The sequence below is a fragment of the Limanda limanda genome, chromosome 3 (genome assembly GCF_963576545.1).
Source record: "Limanda limanda chromosome 3, fLimLim1.1, whole genome shotgun sequence".
Lineage (NCBI taxonomy): Eukaryota > Metazoa > Chordata > Actinopteri > Pleuronectiformes > Pleuronectidae > Limanda > Limanda limanda.
In genome coordinates, this window is record NC_083638.1 from 7,613,902 (window position 1) to 7,640,899 (window position 26,998).

At 45.6% G+C, this 26,998-nt stretch overlaps 1 protein-coding gene across 1 annotated transcript in view; it reads left to right on the forward strand.

Annotated features, from left to right (window-relative positions):
• The first annotated feature begins 667 nt into the window (after window positions 1-667).
• Window positions 668-26,998, forward strand: part of lrp4 (low density lipoprotein receptor-related protein 4) — a 102,727-nt gene continuing 76,396 nt past the window's right edge. Inside the window, exon 1 of the mRNA XM_061067736.1 lies at window positions 668-1,024. Coding sequence (XP_060923719.1) covers window positions 964-1,024 — 61 coding nt within the window. The 5' untranslated portion in view covers window positions 668-963. The remainder of the gene's footprint in view (window positions 1,025-26,998) is intronic.

Here is a 26,998-nt window from a genome sequence, read left to right on the forward strand (position 1 = left end):
ATAATACTGTAGTGAAAGGTGCATATGATTTACATGGTTTGTATTTTTATTTGTATTATATTGCCTTTTTAATTCTCTTGTCTACCTCAGCCTGTCCTGCCTGCTGCTGTAACACGTGAATTAAAGTTGTACCTCAAGAAAAATAAATAATATATTCGGGAACGATATCAATATTTTTTAATTGTTTAGGTCTCCACTATAATAAGTTATTATTATTGTTATTTTAGCTCCTAAAATGTAACTTTTGTCATGTTTCAGTTCATTTGAAGCACTTAGTAAACTTGTTTAGATAATTCATTATTATTAAAATCGATATGTTACATGTGTGGAACCTTCACCTTTTTTAGTAAGACTGTAACTAAAGAAATGACTCAACCGAAGCTTTGATTTGAGACCATTTCATTGAGCATAGGGGTGGCCTGTGGATATCAAAAAGGATAACACGTGAAAAATAGCTCAATACTGACAACTAGAGTTTATTAGAATTTTTTTAAATGTTCATTATGTCATTTAATTGCGTGGGTTTTTCCTTTTTTTATGCTATTTTAGCGTAGAAACCCAGTGGTGGCTACAGTGAGCACCCCTCCGGATCGCACTTGGTACGACCCACAGCCCCTTTTCCCTGCTCCAGCCTCCGCGGCCGGATCACAACATGTTGGAGCCCGGAGCCGAGCTGCTCCCCCCCGCTGAGTGAACTTTTCTACCCGGGATCCGTCGCCTTATCCCGGACACAGGAGGCGGAGGAGGAGGCCGGGGCACAGGAAAGAAGAGGAAGAAGAAGCAGAAGAAGAAGAAGGAGAAGTCAGACATGCTGTGAAAAGAAAACACGTCTTCTTCTTTCTTTACCAACAAACAACAGAAGCCTTTTTAACTCTTACCCGTGAGGAGGAGGAGGTGCAGGAGGAGGAGGTGCAGGAGGAGAAAGAGAAGCCCGGAGAGAGTGAGGGAAACCCGGGGAGCAACATGCAGCTGGCCGCGGTGCTGTGCGGAGCTCTGGTCACTCTGCTGCTCCACCACACTCCAGGTAAGAACATGTCCGGAGACTGGAGCTGAAACTCGGGCATCTTGTTGCCTGCGTGCCGGTGTGTGTGTGTAGTAGAAGCAGAATAAGAAGTGTTGTTGTGTTGTGTTGTTGTTGTTGTTTTCTTGTTTAAATCCCCTCCTCCCTTTGACTCGCACAGATCAAACGTGTAAACTCGGAAGTTTCCCTCCTGCACATGTTGAAATGGAAAGTGCAGGAGGAACATGTGTGTGATTTAAATCTTGTTTGACAACATGCTTTAAAAAGTGTTGCACACAATGATCACACATCTGCAGCTTTTCCTCCTATTTCAATGGTTTTAATAGACATTGTGTTACTTCTACATTTTCCCTCTTGGGAAGGTTATTGTGTTGTGCACAGACTTGAATCTGGTCTTGCACCATTTGGGTTTTTCTTTGGGGGGGGGGGTGCGTTGCATTGATGCTGTGTGTGTGGCAGAATTAGGATTGTGTGTGTGTGTGTGTGTGTGTGTGTGTGTGTGTGTGTGTTTATGGAAGGTTGTGTTACATGCAGGTTTGTGTGCATGCACATGAAGGGGGCGCTGCACAGCCCCGGTGTTCTGTCACATCTCCACTTCCAATCTGAGCATCTGAAATCAGCTGTTCCTCTGCTGCCTCTATTAGAAAATGCAGGATAGAGTTGTGTAATGGATTGTGTGCTTTTTTTGTGTGTTAGTAACTTTCTCAGTCGATGTCTATTCTGCAGATAATTGTTTTTTAAATGAATTTGAAGTCCGAGGAGATATTGTGTTGTTGTTCAGTTTAAAAAAATCCCAGCCCTGTGTTCTGACTGCAGGTGAGCTGCCTTGTTGATCTATGATAACCTACATCCTGTGCGCCCCCCCCTCCACCCCCCCTCGAGCAGCTCTTGTAATAGGTCTGAGTGATTTCCACCACCCCCTTCCTATGTTTTCTCTAACACCTTGTATTTACAACATGTCAGAACAGCCGCTGGAATGCAGCGACCCTAGTGCAGCTATTTCAACACACACACGAACACACACACACACACACACGCACGCACACGCTGGGTTTAGTGTCATACAAACACCTTGACACACTCGCACACACACACTCACATTGCTGCCGTGCCTCTCCACATGACATGAGGAGATCTACCTGACAGGATGGGAGAGGTCACATCAGTAATTGGCCTGAGAAAACCGGGCCCCTGTAATTGTGACATCTCCTAAATGTCACCGGGAGGCCGAGTCCAAAATGTCACCCAGATAACATTCAGTCTCCCAGTTGAAAACAAGTTTCAACTGTATCTGTGTATTTCTGTCGGGATGGAAAAGCGTCCAGAATAGCGTTTTTTAAAGCCTGGTGCGACACAGATAGTCCGACTTTTTTCTTATGCTCTTATTTTAGAGCGAGTGCCTCACAAAGACAGGACCTCATATACCACAGCTATCCAGTGGTCGGCGGGGAAAGTCCACGATGGAACTTGGGGAATTATATCCTGAAACAATTAATGGAGGAGGCGGGTTTGAAGCAAAGATGAATTTTTCGAGATGCTAAAGCTTCAGGCTGGATATGAGAAGGCAAATGTCAGAGTGGGTTTCTCTCCGGAGGCTGATTTGAGAGCCTCTGGTGAAACACTGGTGTCAATTTGCTGTAAATAAAAACACTGTGCTTTCCGTAGGGGAATTTGTACGTCTTGCCACCCCCCCCATCGTGAATGCGTCTGACCTGGACAATCCTCCCGCTGCATCTTTTCATCTGCGTAGGACCCAATTTTCTGGCCATTTTCTGCAGTTAGTGTCTGAAAACAGCTGCACTCTTGTACTCTGATGCATTATGTGATTAATGGACGGATGAATATAGTGTTAAAGGCTATACTTTATAAGCTGTGTACAGTAAATGGCCTTGTAAAGGGCAGCCGCCGGTCCCAGCTGACAGTAGACGACCCAGGGCTACGATTTATTAGTTCCACTGTGAGTGTGCGTGTGTGTCTGAGAGAGACTCCATTCTGTGTGTGTGTGTGTGTGTGTGTCTGTGTGTGTGTGTGAAGTCAAGATGCTTTCTCAGCCTAATAGCATTGCAGTAATGGGCTGGAGTTGGACTAATGGCGTGTTGGAGAGTGTGTTCCTTTAGTTTAATGATGTGCTGTGGGACAACGCGACCCCTCACCCATTCCAGCGTCTCCCCTCTGAACCCTCCTCATTTACCAATCAACTATTGATTAGACTCAGAACCTCTCGTATTGTTCCACTGACACCTTTGGTATTTATATAAAGCATCACTGACGGATAAATCCATAAACTGAAGGGATCGGGATGCAATTCTTAACCTAAATGAGGATTCCTGTCCTGCAGGACAAAAATGAGACAGTGCTGCTGTGAGACTCTGACAGTCGGACAACTAACCAACATAAACCTCCTCTCCCGAATGGGCTCGGTTGGTTTTATCTGCTGCAGCCAAACAAAGAAGAGGAACAGAGAAAGGGAATGATGACAGTGAAATACAAAGGAAGGAAGTGGGCTGCAAGATGTGATTATTTATATTATAAGAAAAAGTCCATTGTTGTTCTCCAGGAACTCAAGGTTACAGCTTCAAATGGCTCGTTTTGCTTTACTTAAACTCAAACACTCAGACAGAGTCAATTTAAAATGATGCAAAGCAGCGACAGATTTTCACATCTGAGATGGTGAATGTTTGGCAAACTCACTAAATGGCTTCAATTAGAATTAGACGTATTTTAACGACTATCAATATTTTCAGAAGCCTCTTGTGTCATTTAAGATGAAGGAGTTTGAAAGGTGCTGTTGTGGAAGCTGTAGAGATGAGTTTTCTCAGCATCTGTGAGATCTCTGGAACATTCATCTAGGCCGAGCTTTCAGGAGGACGTTAGGATTTCTTACCTACAGCACATCGACACAGGCGATGAGCCTTATCGCCCAAACCTCTCCAATCTCATCCTTGGCATCTTCAGTGTGTTTGACAGATTTTTCCTCAGACTGATTCCATCCTCGTTCGCTTGCTTCCAATGTTTAGAAATGCCGTCGACGTCACTACGCACTCGCTGTTAATCTTCTGGACATTTTCTCCTGCTGTATTCCCTCATGTGTTCCCTCGTTTTCTTTCTCTTTTCCTCCGGCACCTCTTCGCGCCTGTCGCATAGCACTCAACTTGCCCACTTGGACGCCTTCCAGATATTTTATTAGGGCAGTAAAAGTCTCAGAAAGTGTCCCGAGAAACTGACTTGGACATTTGGGTTTCTCACATTCAATGTCTGGACTTTGGGGTGCATGTGTGGAAGCAGCGTCCAGAGAGCAGTATATATAAGCCAAGAGAGAGCGGGAGGAGAAATGGCTTTAAAGGGGGGGGGGGGGGGAGTTCATTATGCCTCCCTGCTCCGTGGTTCAGGTTCCATGCCGCATGTATCCCCTTGTTGGATTGATTAGTCCCCTGACATCGGCCCCCCCTCATCCAGGACTAACACACTCACACGCTAGTGGCCTTTTTTAAATAAACCCGCAGGCGTGTTTTCCTTTTGTGTAGCATTAGAATGTAAATTTATGATTTTGTGTTGCAAAATAGCCCAGACACCACATTTGATTAAGTGTTTCCCCGGTGTAATTGTGTTTGTTTTAATGGCGTTGCATAATGTTGATATTTCTGAATAAATCGGTCCGCAGACAGATTTATTGCATGAAAAGAGTTTTTTTCTTTTTGGTAGCCGAGGTTTCTTTCCTCTGCGGTTGTTTCGAAGGATGTGGCCGAGGCTCACGTCTATAAAACCTTTGTCTTTACTCATGGCAAGGTTTGATTGTTCTGGCAAATTCAACTTCCACTCTGGTGACGTCCTTCTCCAGGCCGAAGCTTCTCGGCGACTTCAGGAGGAGGGAGGTGAACGTTTCGTTGACCGATCTGAGACGGGAGCTGTTGTGTTGCATTAGAGAGTTTATGTGATTTCTGTGGCCTGAACACATCTGTGCGTGCCCTCCTCTGGTCGAGCTGGTTAGGTTAGTGTCAGCCCGGCCAGGGGAAGGCCGGGTGGGCCACCTGATACCCCCACTGGGCTTTGTGTGTCTCTGCTGAGGGGATGGAATTGCACCTCCAAGGTAGCACTGGAGGTAACCTATGATTATTTGAATCCCGGCCCCCCCCCCCCCTGCCTTCAACATTCTCATATGGATAAATGTCAAACCTCATACCACCCTTCCCCTCCCCCAAACTCCCCTACTCCTTTTCTCCACCTTCCTATAAATCACCTGACTCTCTCCTCGCGGGTCGGGCCTCCTCAGCGAGAGAGACCCCCGGGCTCTCGTCTTTGGGGTCGTTTCTGATTTCAGAACATGATGCCACGGCCCCGGGGCCCTTTTCAATTATGTTCACAGCGCTAATATATGTCACAGATGTCAGCTCTGAGAGCACAGGAGCAGGCAAACAAAGTCGACCACTGGTAGACCATTGGTGTGTTAACCAATGGGTGATGGGGTGAGGAGGTTGGTAGAAATCAGTGTCATGGTTGACCTGATGTTTCGGGGAATTTTAAAAGCGCTGTGTAGCTTCTTTAGCTTTGACAAAACGAGAGCCAGAATAATCAAGAAGCATTTTAAAAGTTGGCTCAGGACAACGGATGAAAATCAAACTTTTAGAGTAACTTACGACGCAGTTGCAGTTTTTCTAGTAATAGCTCAACATTTGGGAGTTGTGGTTCAGTTTGTAGGACGAGACTTTTTCCATTAATCTGAATAACTCTGTATGTCTGCAGATCATTCTTCCCTGAAGCTGATACCAGGAACATGATCTATCTTAAAGATCTGTCTCAAGTATTACAAACATGTTTCACGTTTGATGCTTGCAAAAAAAAAGGTCTCAAAGAAAGATCCCTTTCACGTTATGATTTTAAAGTTTATCTGGATATGGAATAGTACAGATGTACCCAGTGACATTCCAAGCCTAACTTATGAGCCACAGCACTTTAAGACTTTGTTGAATGAATCTAGGCCATGGCATGGCAAAGGTGTGGCATTCACCGGGACGTCTGTCATTTCACAGGTCATCCAGTAGGAATGAGAATTCCTGTGGGGTTGGAGATTATTGGAGACTGTAATAAACTCCCTGTCTCAGTGGGGGTCTGCTGTATGGGACAGAAAGATAAGCATGGCTGGAGACTTGCTGTCTGAGCACAACCAGGGTGGGGGCAGGGACACAAAGACTGTGTGAAGGACACACACACACACACACACACAGAGACACACACACACACACACACCCCCTTAGTAACTTAATTCTTCAGTGGCTTCACTCCTCTCTCGCTGCGACAGTTTTATGAGGACGTTGATGAATTTTTCGTGAATTTGGAAGAAGACAACACTGTAGAATGATTGGGTCTTCAGTAGATTGTTGTGATGAAAGATCTCTTTCCTTCCCAGAATGTGTCCTCAGCCATGCATTAAATATAAGACACTCATTCTCATGTATTGTCTCTGCGTCTTTGCCCGACATTTGTCTGATGCCAGCGTCTTTATGGGTTCAGGGTTTAGTGAACCCATATCTCCAGCATGTCCAATGGGTTAAACTGCACAATGGGCCACACACATAAACATATGGTTTGGAAATGACTTTTCGTCTTTGGGCAACAGAAACATCTGAACAATTTTACAGTGCAGGACAGTCGACCGCTTGTCATTTTTTGGGGGGAGGAGGGGGAGGGCGTGACCAATCTGTCTCGGTAATGAATGGCCAGTTGAGAGTTTTATGCTCATATAGGCTATAATTCATCTGTCTTTTGAAAGATCGGTGCTCAACTAAAACATACACTTCTGTAGAAGTTTCTTTTTGGATGGCAGCAGTTGCATCATAAATTTAACTGGCCAAAAAAAAAGTGTCAATACTGTGAGTAAACGCACAAAGGAAAGTTTTAAGAGAAGTTTGAAATAGTGAGGTTATACCACAACGTATCTCTTGGTCTCTTCGTGGGATTTATTGAGAAAAATATAGAAAATCTCCAGACTGATCTATGATCTATGAGATCTGCAAGCAGGGTCAACTGTTCAAGTCTTTGTCCTTCTCTTGTCAGGGACAGAAAACAGATTGGGTGAGAGTTCAGGATATAAATAACTACAGAGACAGAGACAGACGGGCTTCTTTCCCAAATGGACATGGCCTCATTCAATGCGCTGAGCTCATAGGCCGTGTGTACATGTCGCATCACGGAAGCAGACAGTGAGATATTGTCTGCTAATTGATTTTACCTGATTTCTTTTGTACACAAGATCTGTCTTCAACCCCAAATGCATGAACACACACACACATTCTCACTGCCTATAAAGTGTGTATCCTCTTTTTTTCCTCCTTCAGCTTCGATTCACATTTGTTATCGTGGCCAAAAAAGACATCAAAACACTCGTGGAAATGTGTTAGACAACTGCTGCTGTATAATTTATCGACCCCCCCCCCCCCACACTCCTCTCTTGAATCATGAGTTCCCAACAGTTGTTGCTTCACCAGAATATATGAAGCTCTGTTGTCTGAGGTTCTGTGGGAACAGTGTGGCGGCCCAGTAGCTTATTCCGCGACAGTTGTTTTAATTGTGTGACTCTCGTTGGAATCTATTGCAACGGCTGTGAATCCGATTTGAGCTCAGGAGCCAGAGGTGCGCTGCTAACTTTTCACAGGCACTTTTCAAGATTAGCAACACATTTCTCAGGTGTGCTTCATTTATTTTTTTACCCACACAGCTGCCTTTAATTCTCATGTGGGATTTTTTTTTATTTCCGTCCCTTTGTCCTGATCGTATCGCTGCTCCTCTGCTCAGTAACTCTTCCGTGCTGCACGTGGTCCCCATCTTTCCCACCTGTCCGGCCCACCCTCTCTGTTCTCCGGTGGGGGTCCTGCAGATGGGGGCCTGCAGCTGTCTCATAGATAACCTCCAAAAGGTGCCTGAGTGATGGCTCCTCACCTCCCTCATCATGCCGGCATACACAAATAGCCTGTTTCATAACACACACACACACACACACACACACACTGCTTCTCTCTCAAGCTTCAGGTAAGATTAGAGTGTGATATGATTTGACTGAGACCCCCCACACTTTCTCCCCAATGAACACAGGTGAGCTTTAAAGCCTGCAACACATCAGCAAATCCCATCTCTGCATTTGCAACCTGTTGATGTCAAAGCCTGAATTATCTATGTTGTGGATATAAAATCAAATATTGTAGATTTCCTGTAAAATCTCCAAGGATAATAATAATTTTTCAGTTTGAATAACTCTTAAGAACTTATCCAATAGTCACATGTTCTTATTTGGCAGGGCTGTGTACTTACACAGGTTTTCTATAACAGGAGCTACAGAAATCCGATCAGTTGTTAGTGGCTGATGACGGCCGGGGGGTCCAGGGTTCTCATCCTAAGCTCATTCTTAGCTGCTGTCTACTTACCAGCTGACGTTGGCTCGCTGCTCGGCCCTGAAGGAAAACAGCTGCACGGACTCGGGTGACTTTTTGATCACACGTACAGTATGAGCAAATGGTGCGTCGGTGTAGCCTTTCCTCCTCCACACGTCCCGGAGTCCTGTACGACTGCAGGGAAGCACCTGCTGCATATCTGATGTCTTTCAGGTTGTTGAAACCAGTAGGAGCTTTAATGTGACACCAACATCCAAAGGCTAGTGTCCGTCATGTGTCTGGTATCGAAGATAATGTGTCAGAGGAGATGGCTCCCAGCATTTGGTGCGGCTTTAATCTTTCATCAAGCAATATGCATATAAGATAAACAATATTGGTTGTTTTATCGACTGATTCTGTTTATTCACGGTGCCTGCAGCCCGAGGGGATATCTTCAATCGTTTAGTTAAGTCCAATCAACAGTCCAAACATAAAAATGATAAATCCTCACATTTGGAAAGCTGCAACCCGATCATATTTGGCTTTTCTGATTTAATAAATGACTAAATTAAATAATCTGTGGATTATTTAGCTACACAAACAAATTCTGAATATCCAAACAACAGGGATTTAATTAGCCCTAATATACTGATTGATGATCACATGGACAGATGATTACAAACTGGCTCATGCCCTCGCTGATTATGAAGCAATCATATTTTTACTACACAGTTGGGTTCAAGGTATTTAGAATTGTTCTGATTTTGCACCCACTGTTATTTTTGCCTCAATCCCAGATGCCACTCAGCTCTGTGATTGTGTCACTGCTGTCAAGTCACAGTTCTGAACTAGCATGTACCCAGACTAAGACGTTATGTAACAAAACCAAGATCCTGTGCATACAACTGTAAAACATTACCTTTGTCCAGAGCTCATGATAACAACAGAGGTACCGCTTTGCCTCTGGTTAAATGTAAACTGGGACATACGATGCCATAGCTAACTAGCTGCTCGCTAGCAGTTGGACCCTCGCCCGGTTTTGCATTCAACAATTATCTCGAGTGTAGCTTGTGTACTTTCACACAGTTGCAGCTGAGATTCGCTTGGGGCTTGTGTGATCTCAGTGTTCCTTTGCCCTTCTAGAGTGACATGGCTCAACGTTGTCCCCTCGATACTGACGCACGGTGATGTCACCTCAAAGTGTGAGAGCTGAAACCCGACTCTGGACACAGACACACACACACACACAATGCTCTACCTGAGAAAGTGCACTTGCCTCACAGCGAGTTGCTGTAGGTTGAAGCTCTGTACCTGTGGAAAACAAATATTTGTTCCATGTCTTTCTTCTCGGCTGTACGTCTTCATGCTTATGTTTCTCCCTTTCATCCGTTCCTCCTTCTCTTTCTTCTTCACCATTTTCTTTGAATGGACCCTTACCCTGCTGGCACGAAACTCAGCCCGGCCTGTGATGAGGGAAATGGAGGTGGAAGCTGTGGAGGTGGCGAGGGTCTTTATTAAACAAACAGTGGAGGGCTTTGGAGGCCCCATTGAGGCCTGGAGCAGGAATGGGGACGCCACTGAAAGCGCTGCACTCCCTAATGAACTCGAGTGGCCCATAGAAGCGAGGGCTTTTCACAGAAGCCAAGGAGGACAAAGTGTCAAAACAAGCCACGCCCCTCTTCGTTCACAGGGGCTAAACGCCGCCTTTTGACTCCGTGGAGTGTGGGCATATGAAGGGGAGGCCGTGAGGAGCAAGCAGGGGGAGGCAGAATCTACTTGTTAAAACAATGGCCTCTTAAATCAAGCACCCCTCCTTGCCTCTCTTCTTCTCCTTACCACTTCTCCTCGACTTCTAATTAGACCTCCTCTTGCACAAGCAGTTGAAAGACCCATATATTGCTGGGGCCTCAAAGGAGAGGCTTTGGAGTTGCGTCTCTGTAGCACAGTTGCCTGTGTGAAAGGTCTTAGTATTCAGAGGAGAGCCCTGCTTGGGCTCCACAAAGCACTCAATCCGCCACTGGGGACTTGTGTACCATCATGTCCTCTGTTCTCCCTTCTTCCCTCTTTTCTGAGGCACTCCACCCCCTCCGTTTCGCGTCTCTGTCCCACCCTCAGCCAAAACACTTTCTTCTGTTTGTGACCCCTTCGCTGCTCCTCCATGCTTGGCTGCTCTCGGGGCCGAGGCAGGAGCCGTGAGACGCAGGGGCCCGAGCGCCGGCCGCCTTCCTCCCCTAAGTTGTTTAGCTATGGATGAAAAGCTGAGACAAATATGTCTGTGGTTCAAAGTCCATCCCAGCAATTACAGTGACTGATTAAAGAGTTGGCCTACACAGGCAGCTATGTATAATACTACAACTCCCACCCAGTGTTTCATAACACAACCTTCAGAATAGAACTGAGCTCAGCAGTGCCTGATAAGGGCCGCGGCTGGCTGAGTCCACGCTGCAGGGATTGAGAGCTGGTGCCGTAAAACAGGTCATGATTGTTTTATGTCTCAGAGTTTATAATAGGCAGAGTGGACATTGTTTTGTATTTCTGTGCTTTCGATTGACAAAGAAAAACCGAGAGTTCTTTATTGCAACAGGTCAAAGAACAGTTGAGGGATCAATGAAGGATCTAGTGCTGTAGCAACCAATTGAACTCTTTTCTCGTAACATTTGAAATTGCATTTTTTGATTGTCAAAGTTGGCAATTTTAAAACACTGCTAGGATGAAATGTCCTCATGCTTGTTTACCGCCCCTAGTGGGACATATAAAACCCTCTGACACAACCTCGTCAAGGTGGGAACGTTGCATCTTTAACCCACCTTGTTGGCCTGTGGACTTCTTCCTGGCAGTAAAGGAAGTCCCAGAGCAGAGGAAATGGTGGAACAGGATAAATGCTGTCGAGTTACACGTCATACTACCGATCTCAGGACACCGGTACGATCTCAAATCACACACTGGGGCAAAGGCAGCATAATTTAAGGCAGTATCGTTCTGTTTGAAAGAGGCTTGATGGCTGTCTTCTCTTGCCAAACAACCACATCCATTTGAAGCTCTGTTACAAACAAGCTTTATTTTTTTTCCCGGTGCTGTTTATCTGCTAGGCTGCACTCAGATGTCTGATTTACCGCGGACTCCCCTGTCATCATTACATGCACAAATTGACCTAAATGCAGCTCTTTGATTATGATGTGAACTTAAGGAATGTTTACCAGATTGAGACTCTTTTGAACTTTTGATTGGTCTTCAAAGGTACGCTGTAATTACTGTATCCCTCGGTCGCACAATTGATTGATTAGATTAAGTGAAGATCCGAATCTGGGGCAGTAAATTTCAGATTAGATGATAATCGTGTAAAACGCAGAAGGAAAAAAAATCCTAAATAAATAAAGGTGGCTATCTTCTTGCAAAACAAAAGAACTGCTCATCTTTTTTTTGTATTTTCAACTTTTAAATGCATTTGTAAAAGGCCTGAATGTTGAATGTGTGAATGCGGTAAGTTAGGGCATTTGTAAAAGGCTTTAAGAATGGGGAAAGAAGCAAGGGATTTGCTGGAATGAAGAAAAGGAGGTAAAGGAAAGGAGGATGAATAATGAGGGATTCAGTGTTACAGTGACTTTGCCCGAGGATTGTAACCAATCCCAGGGGCCACAGTTAGTCTTCATACCTCCAGGCAAAACCAGGGAAAGATAATAACAACAACACAACTCTCTCCATCAGAATCAGGGGAACAATTTGCCTTGACTGAAGTGGGCTGCAACAATAATCTGCTGAGAGTCGGTACTAATTGGGTCAGCATGATTTTCCACTTTTGTTGCGAGGTGGTTGATCTATGGGGCTTCTATTCTGAGAAGCGCCTACTTAAGTTATTGTATCGGCCATCAGGAGACAAATCCGACAAACTGGGCAAGTCCGTTGAAAGAACATCGGCCTCATTTTCATTTAGCCCACGTTTATTTTAGAAAGCTTGCTCTAAATCACACTTGGGTCCCCAAATGGGCTCTCAAAAAAGGGTTATTCCATTTTTTGGGTGATTTTCGTTTGTGTTGAAATGGCATTTAACAGAGACTTAGGCAGGAATGCATTGTGGCCATATAAGGATACATACATACTTTGGATTGTGGAATAGTCTATAGCAGGCATGAGGCTCTGTGGTTTTCCTAAAGCTAACTCGTTCTGTGTGTCTGCCTGTGATTTAAAGATGAGAAGACGTAAGTTAGATGTAAAGGTTTGACCTGAGATATTCCTAGAAGTCATTTAGGACATGACAAACACCTAACTTTAGCATCAAATTGATTTAGATTCATGTTCTTGTTCCCCCTTTCTCTGATTAGACAAAGACAACCTCGATTCTCTCTCGTAACTTTGCAGTGGTGGCAGATGCTGACTGGGCTCATTGCTCCTAAAAATGATGAGGTGACCGGGATTAGAGAAGGCAGGGATGTTTTTTTTGGCTCTTTTTGTCCCGATCTGGGAGACTGGTGCTGCTTACAGATCCTGTCCAGGTGTTAGCCTGGGAGGGAGAGGAAATCTAGGGCACAGTTAAATGAGAGCCAGGCCTGGACACAGCTCTGTGGGCTTGAGCAACATGCTGGGGTTGGACTGGGCTGTTGAAAGCTCTGGTCAGCCTCCATACCGGCTTGGTCACCGCCACTCTTTAACGGTACTGGTAGTTTCATTCATATGCTGTTCATATGAAAACAAACCTGTTTACTGTTTGGAAATGAACAGCACACTTTCAAGATCCAGACACGATTGTTTTGTGTTTCTGTTAAATGTTTTATGATTTCATGCTTGGCTCCACCCTGGAAGAGCAAATTGGACAGGAGGCAAGCATGTTGGATTTGCTCTGCTGACAAATGCAGATCAGCGTTGCCAGAAAAATGATTGATGCAGAGCAAGCGAGGCATCTGTCCAACGATTGATGGACGTTTATAACAGTAATAGAAGTGATGTGCGTGTGACAGCGTGTGTTTTGGAGAACGTCAGATTTTTATGATCCACGTTGAAAAGGTATTCGACGCTGCAATAGTCTTGCAGCGTCAGAAATCTTTATTTGACACAAACGATTTTGTCAGTTGTAGGATGGTTTCTAATGAAATATGTTGTAGTCTGTTAACACAGCCAGTTTGTAGAATGTAAATATGCGGCAGTGAGGCCAAACTTACCTCCTGACAATGTCAGCCAGCGTCCTTTCTCTTTATCTGTCCCCCTGCAGGCCACTTTAGATGCTCAAATTATCCCTGTAACCTTGGCTGCAAGCAAGGGAGGCAGGAACACACTTTAAAGCAGCATTCATAAAACACACTCGCTTCTGAAACGGCTGTTAATGGGGATGATATGTGGGCTCCTGCTCGCTTCAGAGAGTGATGCATGAGGCTCTTAAAGCTTATTTCAAGGTTTTTAACTCTTCCTCTGGCACCTCCCTTTTTAGTGTCAAAGCATTAATTTTATGTCGGTGTATAGGCGAATCTCTCCGGTTCATGGTTAGACTCAGAGGTTGCACAGAAGTTTGTCTTCTTGCTAAAGACTGGTGGGAGTTGAAGCTGTATTTTACCACTGCTGTCCCAGTACAGAGATGGGTTTCATAGCAGGGAAAGAAAGATCCCGACTCGTGGCTTCAGGACGTCGGAGCTGTCTCCCTTCTGAACTTTTACACCCTGATTCATGTTAAGTCTGTGACAGGTGCCGCAGCTTAAATGCGAGTCTCCACCATGCTACATTTATTCGCCTCTGATGTCTGCATTTTCATGTGGAGAGGGTGTGTGTCTGTGAGACAGGTGCCAGGGTGCAGTCAAGTTGCCGGGCCAGTTGCAGCAGCGGGTTGGAATAAAAAGGTTCAGCTGGCGCCCGGCGCCCACAGCGCTCTGCTCAGATATGTGCCTCTGGCAAAGTGCCACACCAGCACACACACACCAACCAGGAGCCACCCAACTAACCCTGTCCATTGTGACAAACACACACACTCCCAAACAATCAGATATTTCTCTGCTGATTTTCCTCTACTCTGACGCCGCAGCTGCAGCTGGCACCTCCAGGGGTTCAGGTAGACACTGTCATCCGGTTGAGTGGTGCCAGCCCGTTTTATAATTGGATTTAGTTTTGGCACTCTTCTGGTTCCCCCTAAGCCGGACAGCATTGATTTATGAGGGAGGCCTGGGAGACCGAGTGCAACAAGCATTGTGCCGTAAGGTTTTGTTCCTGAGGTTCTCCTCTGTCAATGAGTTGAGTGGTGCTGGGATTATCAGGGAATACACGTAATACTAATTGAGATGAGCGTACGTGATAACATTTTATTACTTCCCTTTATGTAATAAACTGAGTGAAAGTCAGTTGAGGTTGTACCGCTTGCACTGTTTTGTCTGACCGGTTAGAGAACAGCGAAGGGAGTTCTGGTTTGTGCGTTGGTTTCCTCACTGCAGCTAATGACATTTGACTTAATCTGTATTCAGTATCTATTTTGAATCCAAGATTAAATTTATTTAGCTTTAAGTTTCAGCAACTTTCCAAGAGACACATGTTTCAAGAACTGAAATATTTTCATTTAGTTTGTTCAAATACTTTATTTGTCTTTAGATGAAAACTTACCTTAATGTTTTGTGTAGTAACAAAGAGGGAGATTCTTAAAAATAATAGATTTAACATTTGTTACACAAAAAAACCCCTTTGGAACCAAAATGCGACCAACTATTAAAACAAAGTCGGTGTCTGGTTGTAGACTGGATGCCTGAGAGGCTCTCCCTTGCCCTCAAGTTACTGTAACTCCCCCTTCACTCTGTCTTTCTTGAGCTAAGGTGTCAGCCCCCCCCCCCCCCCCCCACACACACACTGCCTCCTCCTCCTGCCACAGGGGTTTTCGGTGACAGCTATTCTTTGCAAAGGAACGCGCTCGCTCAGCTCTGCCCGTCCTCAGTCCTTCCTCTAACCCTTCCACCGCATCAGATGACCTGTTGCCCTTCAGAGGAGGATGCAGGGATCATGTGCCTCCGGGACTCACAACCAGAGGCTGTCTGACCACTGAAGCAACATAGACGCAGGAATGCAGACGAACGCTCCCATTACCCTTGAACTGCCTCTGACCTCACTTTGTATTCAAGGATAATGGGTGGATGCTGTACCTGTCATCCACCTTCGGGAGCGGTTTCTCTGCAGAGGAGCTGAAGTGTAAAATGCCCTCTCTGCAGTCAAGTGTCGAATTAAATGAATTTTTTAACATCAGTTTACTTAGAGCTGTTAGTCCTGTACTAGAACAGTGTAAAGTAGTGGGTGGAAGGGACCAGCCCAGCATTGGGGAGGGTGTATGAACAGACTCGCTTGATATGCATGCAGAACATTTTGGACTGGCTTTTATAAAATCTTGGCACAACACTCCTACTAATACAAAACCCTAATCTTTAAATGCTCAGTGATTGAAAGTTGCCCATAGTAAATTCTTAGGTTTGTCCTTGACAGGGAATGAGTGTGGCCAACATCCCTCTAAAGCTTTCCCATTTACGCATTTCGTTTCTAAGCTATTGACCCCCTCAAAGAAACGTGGAGCCGCTGCCAATGTTGAGTCACGTGATAGGAGGAGGCTTTGAGATAAAACTAAGACAATGTCCAGGGAACGTCAAGTGCTGACCTCGTGTTCCTGATCAGTCAGACAGCTCAGGGCTCGCTGTTCTGCAACAGAGGCACCATTCAGTGCAGCGACAGACTGGCTCACCCAGTCACTCCCAGACATAACCACAGCTCTGAGACAAACACATGATTTACTTCTGAACCCTCCAAATTCATTCCGATCCACTTGAAATGTGCATCATCACACAAAGGGCATGAATTTAGTTTTTCCAAAAAGGTAGGTCAATTTATTCGATAACTGAGCATGCAAGTGGCCTAGAAATTTGATAACCATGAAAAATCCAATGCCTCATTTCTTAGTTTTCTAACTATTTGTTCTTGGAGAGGAGTCAAATTCATTCTGATTCACTTCATTGATTTCATAACTCGTTAAGCTTATCAAACTGCTTATTCTTTGAAGTGTTAGACTTTATGGCATCCTGTGTGTCTCTCTGCCTCATCTACTACTTAACTTTATGGTTTTTCTCCACTTCCCCCGAAGCACTTCTGAAAACTCCCCGGGAAAAGCCCAAACACGTCGTGCTTGTTATGTCTCCTCAGAGAGAACAATACTAGCAGTGATTGTGATGATAGCTTAGTCAAGAAAAACACATGATTTCACGTTTAATTAAAAATGCAACAAGTTTAGTTGGTGTCTCGCTGCAATTAGTTTCAGAGGTACTTTACTTTGTTAGTCGATTTTCAGAAAGAAAATGGAGAAAAGGCTTTAAGTAAGCTTCCATTTTGTGTCCTTTTGGCACATCAACACTTCTTTACTTATCTTAGTGCTTTAGTGTTTTTTTCTTCTTTGCCTGAAATCAAACCACGCGGCAGAAAGGCAGCATCGACCAGCTTGAACACCAAAGCAACAAGTGATAAAACTGTGAACAGTAGCTAAGGTTGAGTGGGCTAATTTTCACATGAAAGCTGTTACATCACTGGATGCTTCATATTCCATTTTTTTTTTAATCTCTAAAAGCAAGGAGCCCACACTGCTCCTGTTAAAAGCAGCAAGCTCAGATGTCTGTGCCAGCGCTGAGTCATTAATGGTGTTGTGCCCTGTTTACGGTGTTTACAACGTCCTTGCAGATATTTCCATTCCTCCGGGAGAGAAGCATTTCATATCTTGCAAAGCCGTGGCACCAGAACGGAGAGAGTGGAAGAGAGAGAGAGACATGCAGGCTGAGAGGAGAGGGGTAGAACATCAAAAGCAAGAGATGCTATATATACTCGCACCATTTTTGGCTCTGCATGTGCTCGGATATCTCACTGTGTGGGCTTCACAAGAGGAAACCGAACCATCAATGTGTAACTGATTCACTCTGCCGAGAGGTTCTCGACATGGAGGCGACCCTACTATGAGAGGCCTTTGGCTCAGGAACTGATGTATAATTCACGAGCGATTCAAACTGATGATTGCGCAACACACAAGTTGGATATGTTGTTCATCATCAGGCCCTTTTGTGTTGTAATTATAACCAGAAAGAAAGCATGTTCTTTTATTCACTCTTTGATTATAAAAAGGGGATTGAAATGTTTACCAAAAGTACCAAATCTGGTCCAAAAAGATTCCTAAGTCCTAAATAAATGAAAAGGTCGTAGAAAAGATATCAATTTAAATGATATCCAGCCAACAGTATGTCTAGTGTTACTGAAAAGACTTCTCTCAACTGTCTATATATGTTACTTTCGCTATCAACAATCTTAGAAACATCAGAGCCGGCAGTTTCCATGAAGCCTGACATGCAGCTGTGGTGCTTCAAAGTTCCATGGGTATCATTTCTACACCATCAATCTCCAACATGCGTTACGGCATTTCAGTGATGCAGAAACTCTCCAGTAGGTACCGCTGCGGAGAAATGATTTACATCAAATGCCAAAAGGGGACGAGTTGGATGAAAGATGAAGGAAGAAGAATCCTGAACACTCCGATTCGGCGTCGTCCAAGTATCTGAACATTCACTCCGTTTCCCTCCCGTCCAGCCACTTCATTACTTCCTTATCCATCACACACCCATTTCCATATCACTCTGTTGACTGTGCCAACGGCTTATCTGAACTATTGCCAAACACCCGTCCCTTTTTGTATAACTCTTGCAGCGACATTGGGAGGGCGCCACTGATACAGTTGCTTGAATGTGGCTGGACTTTGGATTGAATGCGGCTCAGGTTTTAGGAGCGGTGGGTCCTGGTGGGAGGAAGCCCAGAGGTTCTGCCAGATGCTCCTTACCCTACTTGAGTCTGGGCGTCTGGTCCTTAATGTAACCTTGACTTTACTGGAGATTGTTTCATAGAAGGACGCCAAGTTTCAGATCTTTTTCAAGCCAAGGACCAGCATGCCAGATAGTCATGCCCAGACAAGAGCCCCTGTCTCCAGTCTGGCCTCACCTCAGCGCCCCTGAGGCTGAACGCTGAGCCGCAGAGCTGTGAAGACTGATAGCTGAGGTGCAGTGAGAAGAGGGCAGGGGTCAGGAAACAATGTGCTAATGATAGCTGACGATTGAAAATTGATATATGTCCAAAGTGTTTGCTCGGATTTGAACATCTGATACAGCAGAATAATTGTACACACGGCAGCACCTCGTCCAATTTGGCTGAATTTTGTCTCGTTCGAAAAGCCGAAGAGTGCTCCTGGCAGTTTGTTGCTTTTGTTGTTTCCGAGCACAGCCAGCTGTTTATAGACGGGTTGCCTCCTCCTGATACTCCTGTCAGAGGCCTGTTTTTCCCTCAGCTTGTGAAAGCTCTGTGTGAAGCTGGCTGACAGGCTCTCAGATCTTCAGAGGCTGACCTCTCCAAAGCGCTGGGCTGGACTCGGACACAGTTGTTGTCATTGTTCCGGTAGTTAATGATTCTGCCCCTCCATTTTCAGCCCTCAGTCTCCTTCAGTTCCGCTGCCTCCTTTATAGAGTCAGGAAACGGCTCTCCCCCCCCCAAATGGATGTAACTTCCAGGTCAGTGGACGGGGGGGTTAAGGGTCACGGTTAGGGTTTAGGCAATCACAAACTGGATGACTGGGCAACTTCGGTTCATACAAAAACAGTTACCCAGATGTGCAACATGTATTATGAGCTTGTTAGCATGCAGAGATGTACGAGCCTGGCTCTCCACTCGTGTTCTTTGCTGATCTCTTCCATGGTTTCCTCTCCTCCACCATCCTCTGCTCTCTTCCCTCTGTTACAGCTTTCCAACAGCTCACTTCTTTCTTCCCCCTGTCCGCCTCATTGCTAAGCAACAATGACAGCCGTGACAGATCTGCGCTCTGGCTCACAGTGTCACATCTGACTTTAGCCAACCCCCTCCCACATAAACACACATACACACAAATGCTCTACAACCAAGTGCCCTTATGGTTTGTGGTTTATGATCGGGACCCCCTCCCTCCACCCCCAGAACAGCTCCGTGGTCTGCACCCCCTTGCTGAGGTGACAGAAGGGGAGCGTCCAGCTGGAGGAAACTGTTGTGCTCCTCTCCTGAGGGCTTTGATCCTTTGCCCTTCATCCCCCAAACCAGCGCCTGCCACCGCCAGCCTGGAGAAAGGGGCTGGAGTGCTTCTTGATTTAGCACCGCTTCTCCTGCCCGTGGGGATGGAGGCCAGAATGCTGGAGAGGTGCGATGCATACTTGTGTGGAGCTGGTGACAGCTGCGACAAGGTGGGGGCCCTTTTCTTTGGATCAGCCGCCCCCCCCCACCGCCCCACCTGCCTGCCTTAACTTCCCCCTAGCCTGTGCTCACTGCTGGCTCCCCTTAGCTCCACAGCACAGGCTCATTGTCTCTAAGCTCCTGCTCGTCTCTGGGGAGCGGAGGGAGAAGGCTGAGGCTCCCTCTCTCTCTCCCCTCCCTAAGTACCCCCCTGATCCCGGCCCCATTTTTTTTTTTTTTAAAGGCTTTAAGACTGACCTGTCAGCCGCGCTCTCTCCCCCAGAGTCAATGTGGCCCGGCCCCCTCAAAGAGCCATCCACATCGGCCTTCTGTTTGAACAGGCCCTACCAAAAGACCCCTTGTGCTGCCCTTTGTGTGCTCATAAATAAGATCAGAGTTAAAGTCCCTGTGCTCTTGTGTTCAGAGACGGGCTCTCTGGGCCTAGAGGACTAATGCTGCTTGGCAGGCCTATCGATCACGAAGCTCCTCCCACAATGTGGACCAGCTCTGCAACTGCCCTGATGCCGAGCCTTTTACGTGGGCTTTATATATGCACAGAGTTAAACCAGGAAAACCCAAACACATTCATCAAGTTGATTGATATAATAGTATAACAACAGAAATGTGTCTTTTCTTATACCAAGGTAACTCTGGACAAAATGAGTGATGCACAGGAGCTTGATGGTTTTTATTTTTCTCAGGTATAATTCACTATATAAGACACCTGAGTGGATATTTCCACCATCATAAGATATTCCCTGAGGGTAGATTTTGACAACATAGCCAGCTAACACTTTACCTCACATCAGCTGACTGTATAGACTGCAAAAGCAATTTTATTCTGACTCAGTCGTTTCTATATTTTCTTATCAAACACCCCTTTCAGCTAAAACCTGGAAAAAAAACCGTCAAGCCCATCAAATCTCAGTGTTTCCCTGCAGCCGCATCCCTGTCCAGGAAGCTGTCTTTGCCGTCTAAATCAGCCCAGATTTATAGCAGGGCTTGGCTGGAGCAGAGCTCTGCTTAAACAATTGTCTGTCTTGTAACTTAAGAGGCAAATAAAAACGTGATAGTCTCCATCCCGGCATCTGGATGAGCTGTCCCAGACCTGGAGGCCACCACATGTCTACAGGATGAGGGAAAACATGGCTTGCATTGTAAAATTGCAAGTCTCGCCTCTTTGAGGAGACACTGAGGAAGAAGCAGTAAGTGAGTGTGGGTCAGAAAAGAGCAACTCGAAGACCAAAGAGAATAATAAATAGGCGGAGGTCAAAGGTCTAACGGATGTGGGAGGCGAAGGCAGGACAAGCCCACCGATAAAGTGTGAGGAGCAAGGGGCTGCAAAGAGAGGAAGGAAACAGGTTATCATGGCAAGCCATTACAAGTGGATTAAGCTGAGCTTTAGCAACACACCGGATTACACAATATCACTGGCAGCTCAGTTAACTGTGCTTACAGATGCCTGAGCCCACAGCTCGATGGAGAGAAGCTTATAGTTAGCTGGTTAGGAAACATGATGATTCTCTGGAAAGTTTGCCTGGGGCTGGATAATAAAGTCAAAAAAAAGTTACGTTATTCTTGTTGGATATGTTTCCAGTGTTCCATTCCATCTTAAAACTTTAAGTCCTACTTATTTCTCACTTGTCTTCAAAGTGAGCCCCTTTGGAGCTCCACATCCCAGAAGTCAACTGCGCTGTTGTTTCTGTGGAATTTCTGTTGATGGAGTTAAACCTTGAGTGACACTTTTATTTTTCCGTGAAGCGGTTGTTGCTGCTCGGGGTAAAAAGGTTAAGTCTGCTGAAAGGTTGTGTTTGCAGTGTGAGATCACACACACACAAAATTAAGCCATCTATGTTCATGCGCATATTGCACACTCTGTGGTGAATTGTTCAGCATGATGTCAGGAGATATCGTATGTCCTGGGGTGAGAGATTGTTTGCTCCTGGTCCAAATCCCTCCGTCATGACAATTACATGCATGTCCATGCGTCTGGAGCCATCGGCCCATCTGTTCTCATTCAGTCATCATCAAAAGCAGACAGGGAGCCTGGCGTGGGGTAGACGGGGTCAAGAGGTCACCACTGTTCTGAGGTTCTACAGTCCAGCGACCTTGTGACCTCGCACAGTAGTACATTTATCAACAGTCCCGGCTGACCCTAACCCTAACCCTAACCCTAACCCAAAGTTTAGAAATGTTGAGATTGGGTGAGTGTTGCCTTTACAAGATGTGATAATACACCTTCTGAGCATCACTACTTCTGTGGTAAGCTGGACGCTTCATCGACTTGTTATTGAAAATCAATGACATGGTCTGCGCGGTCTAGGGCTTGCTAGTTAGCATGCTAACTATCTTCAGTAAAAGGTGAGTAGTGATGTTAAGGTTGGAGACAACTCTCGGGGTTTAAAGAAATTAGTTTTGATAGTGAACTTGTGAATTTCAGCAACTTTACTCTATTGAAATTAGAAAAAGCTAAATTAAAAACATCCACTGACCTGAGGATGCAGAAACTACCTCTTGGCTTTTATCATGTCTTCTAACTTTTACGAGCAACCAGTGTGGTGAGGTCAGAGTAGGACTGACCTCTGAGAGGTTAAGAGTTAAGACCAAAGCACTTGAGGATGTCATGGATTGGCCAGGGTTAATCACATGACCCCATATGATGGGTACACACCTGGTCCAACCACGGGGTAACCAATCAGTGGAGTTGCTCCCAGGGGCCGTGGCCCTGACAGATGTCTGAAGATGCACAAACCACTACATTAAAAATCCATCATGTTAATAAGAGAATGTTTTTGCTCCGTCATGAAACTGTGGTTGGACAAATTAGCCTGTGGTGGGTAATTTGACAGCACTTAATTGGATTATATTGCATGTTTATGCCTTGAAAGCACAGGCTCAGGGTCAAGGGGTCGAATCAAACTGTTATTTAAGGACATCTTGAGATATTTTGTGTCATTTGCACGTTAGAAGCAGACACATTCGTTTCAGATACTAAACTAGGTAACGACGTCAACATCTATATTTAGTTTGACAGCGGGTGGAGAGTCAGCTGAATTCTGCCTGTTCTTTGGTGGGACTCAAAGAGATGTTTGGTTCTGTGAGTCTTTTATAGAGGAAAACTTCTTTCACCCTGACAGAGTTCCTTTTTGAACAGAGGAGTCGGATGTGTGTGTGTGTGTGTGTGTGTGTGTGTGTGTGTGTGTGTGTGTGTGTGTGTGTGTGTGTGTGTGTGTGTGTGTGTGTGTGTGTGTGTGTGTGTGTGTGTGTGTGTGTGTGTGTGTGTGTGTGTGTGTGTGTGTGTGTGTGTGTGTGTGTGTGTGTGTGTGTGTGCAGAGGAAGCCTTTGGAAAGTGCTCTTTAATGAGTGTGAATAGAGTCATCTCTAGCTGCTTCTGTGTTTCATGTGAGACTTCACCATTTTTCCTCTCTGCCTCTAGTCAATCACTGAGCCCCTCTTCCTCACTGCCCTCACTGGCTGTTTCTCTTCCTCCTCTCTTTGCGACCCTCTTATGAAGTGAGAGGAGGTTGGTGGTGTGTGATGGGAGAGGGTTGGGGGGTGTTAGAGAAAGAAAGAAAGAGGGAGAAGGAGTGAAATACAGAACGGAGGAAAGAATTCCTCCAATGTCTTTAACATGTGTAGACCTGAGGTCCAGGCTGCCCGGGGGCTTTTGTTTCAGAACCATGGAGCCATGGGCACTGGGACGCCGGCTCGGAGCCCCAGGGGATTGTGGGAAAATCCCTGGTACAAGTTATGGGGATCGACTAGTGAAATGGAATATGTAACCGAGCTCATGATCGTCATCCAACTCTATTATTCCGTGTTTTTCTTTGACTTGCGACCAAAAGTTGGAACTTATTCTCTGTCACCACATTAACAGGTGATAGTCGACTTGTTAAGTGGTTGGTGAAGGTTGTGCTTGTCCCACTGTGTGTTACATTGGTGAAAATTATAAATACTGAATTATAAAACCTTTTAAAGGCGACTGTATATCTAAACGGTTTGTTCATTATGAGCTGTTTTCTTCAGTGAAGGTTCAGGATATCAGCGGATGAAGCTCTATACTTGAGCTATATCTGCAGCGTGAATACACAAAGATTCAAAGCAATCATTCTGTTTAATTAAATTGGCCAAGAAAATGTTCAGCCAAATATTCAGCTTATTGCAGAGAGATCATCTTTTAGCCAAGAAGTGTTATACCTTCTAAATGTAATACACTGTAGTGCTGCATGGTTTGAGGTCTTACCCACACATACAGACATATTTGTATTTACAAAATGTTATGAGTTTGCATTGCATGTATGGATGATGTCTCAGTGACTGATGATGAATTGCGTTGCAGCAGTAGTTTAACAAGGTTCTATTGCGTTTGTACACAACTTTGTGATCCCTGCTGTGCGTGTGTACTGGTCTCATGCAATGAACGAAGAAGCCTCATCTTGTGGATGCGGCGTAAACGTTGGTTTGAAAACAGCACAACAGTTTATCTTCTTACTCTTAAGCTGCATCCACTAAAAACAACCTCCATCCAGAAGAATGTTTTACCTCCACTTCAGGAGTAATCTCTGTCCGTATCAGCACACCTGAGATGTTGAAGAAGAGGAATTACTTTTTCTTAAAGAACTGCTACGTAGAAAAGTAAGATGTCGTCTGTGTTCGTTCCTTTTAACTCAATTCAACACTTTGAATTCACCGCTGTTGATTTGTGACCTTTAACCAAGTTGGAAACAAGTGGGAGACTGTTCCTGTTCGTCTAAATTAAAACGCAGTCCTCGAGATTTAAACCCAAACAGGTCAATATCATTTCATGAAGTCCCAAATTTAGATTCTCAAAAATTGTGGACGGCCGGTGTGAAATGAGAAAGAAGTGATGTGTTTTGAAACTAAAACGTAGTAGTGAGGATACAGCCTGAGTTCAGGTGAGTCTGCAGGTGTTGTGGTGATGCGGGTGGGATGAGAGTGGGATGTTGTTGGTTTGGTTCCTCTTCACTGCTCCATGTCGCCCTCCTGTGAGGTCGGAATGCCCTGACGGGGGGGATATGGGGGATGGGAGTTTGGTTAGTGATCTCTTTCTTCCTTCCTCTCTATTTCCACACACACACACACACACACACACACACACACACACAGAGACGTGGACACACACTCTCCCAGTGAGTGGCTGTGTGGTTAACTCTAGCTCAAGTTCATTGTGGCCGAGTTCCGGGAGGAAGAGGAGGAGGTGGTGCTGCAGGGTGTTGGTGGGGTGAGGAGGAGCAGCAATTAAAGAGCTTTGAGAGAGAGAGGGGGGCCCCTGCGCTCTGTTAGATGCATTTCACCCCACCTCTCCCCCCCCACCCCACCCCATAATCCCCACAGGAATAAACAAATTGGGCTTTTCAGGCTGCAGGCTGGGCCCGGGGGCTCCTGTAATGGGATAGACACGAGGTGTGTGTGTGTGTGCGTCGGGAGTTTGCGTGTGTGAATACGTGATATGAGAGGGAGAACATGTGTTTCTTGGTCAGTGTGTGTTTGTGTGTGTGTGTGTGTGTGTGTGTGTGTCCAACCACAAGTGCAGTAAGTGGCTAATTGCTCCCAGCTCGTCGGCGAAGTGTGCAGACGGACAAAGAGCCTCAGCTTCATTTACTTAATCCACGGGGTTGGTATCGGCAGCATGTTACACTGGGATATCTTTCAAACACCTGAGCGCTCTGTGTGTGTTTGTGTGTGTGTTTGTGTTTGTGTGTGTTTGTGTTTGTGTGAGTTTCAGCTTGGTTAGTCTAACGCTGGATTCTTTTTGTTTTGCATTTCCTTTCTATTAGAATATCTCTGGTGGGATTTGAACCCAGAGATGTTAAATGCATGTCAGACCATTCTTCCAAACCTGAGGCCCCCTGGCTTTCTGTTCAAAGAAACATCTGTAGTCCTATTTGTGTTGTGTTCATATCCCTCTTATCAGTTAGTTGTTTATTGCTTTGATGTGGTGACTCATCCAGGGCGGCTGTTTCACTTCATTTTCTTTAAAACGTGGGTAGAACCTCAGGTTTACACGGTTGTAAACAGACCAGATCTTGTCTCCACTAATTTGCTGGGCCCTTTTGGACTCTGTTGCTGAGATGTGACTCAAAATCCCATGATCCCATTCTGTTTTGAGTGTTTGTTAACCGGTTACCTGGCACACACACACACAACACCAGCCTTGTATACTCCCTTTACTTCATGCTCGCAGCCGATGTATATCTTCCAACTTGAAATCCTCAGCTGCTACTAATCCAAATCTCATTGCGGTGACGCCGGGCACCTCCAAACATCCTAATCGGATCAGAAGAGCAGGAGCATGATGTCAGGCAAAGCAAATGAAATGAAGGAGGGAGAGAGTGCATCTGAATCCTCATCTCAAAGCCAGAATGTGCGGCGCATCACACGGCCGGCTGTCGCTCGTTTAACGAGGACAACCATCGCGACAGATTTGTTCGGCTAATGAGAGGAGAGCTGTGTGTTGGGCTTGGTGTTTTCTTCATCGGGTCCTGGAGGGCCACAGCTGATCACTCCTCAAGTGTGCGTTTGTGTGTGTGTGTGTGTGTGTGTGTGTGTGTGTTTTTGGGCAGGAGAGGGGGAGGTTAACTTAATTCTGCCCCACTCCTCTTAATGAGTCTCAAGCACATCTAATTTCACTGGCTGCTGAACTTAAAAAAAAAAGAAAAATAGCCTCCTCCACCCCCACTCCTACTCTCCCCCTCTTCAGTTACTCCGCTTTCAGTCTTTCAGGCGACTTCAGAGGGCTCTGCTATGCAAAGCAGCCAATGATTTACTAAATGGTCCTTTAATCATTACAGGTTTTATTCCCCCCCCCGGCCTGTCTGGAGGTCAGTAATTGTCTCATTTTTTTTTTTTTTTTACACAAAAGCAGCTCTGTTAGTCGTCAGGTTGTTGACGGCGACGGCCGGGAGGAGGAGGAGGAGGAGGAGCGGAGAGTTGAGGAGTTCCAGCTCGTCCGCCTGCAGGTCTGATGAGGATCAGCGGGTTGTTCATTAAGAGTTTCCAACACAGTGTAGAGGCGCAGATGTTTCTTCTGTCACCGGGGAAGAGAAGAAAGTGATTGAGATGCCAGGAAATCAAAAAAAAAAGAGAGAGTAGTGTTGAAGCTGGCATCCTGGAAGCCGCCTCCACCGAAAATATCTCGTCAGAGAGGAACCGACGTCGGCTTTGAGAGAAAGAAAGAAAGAACGTTTGTTTACGTCCCCGTCCTCCTCTCCTCCTCTCCACCTTTTCATCGCCGCCATCCTCCTCCTCCCCTGTTCCGCTCCCCCAGATGCTTCCACAGTGAATGCATGATGGCTGCTTTCACCACACATCTGATCTGCCGGCTCATCTTCGAAATCATGAAACGCTTTCTTTTGCATCTCACACAAGCCTG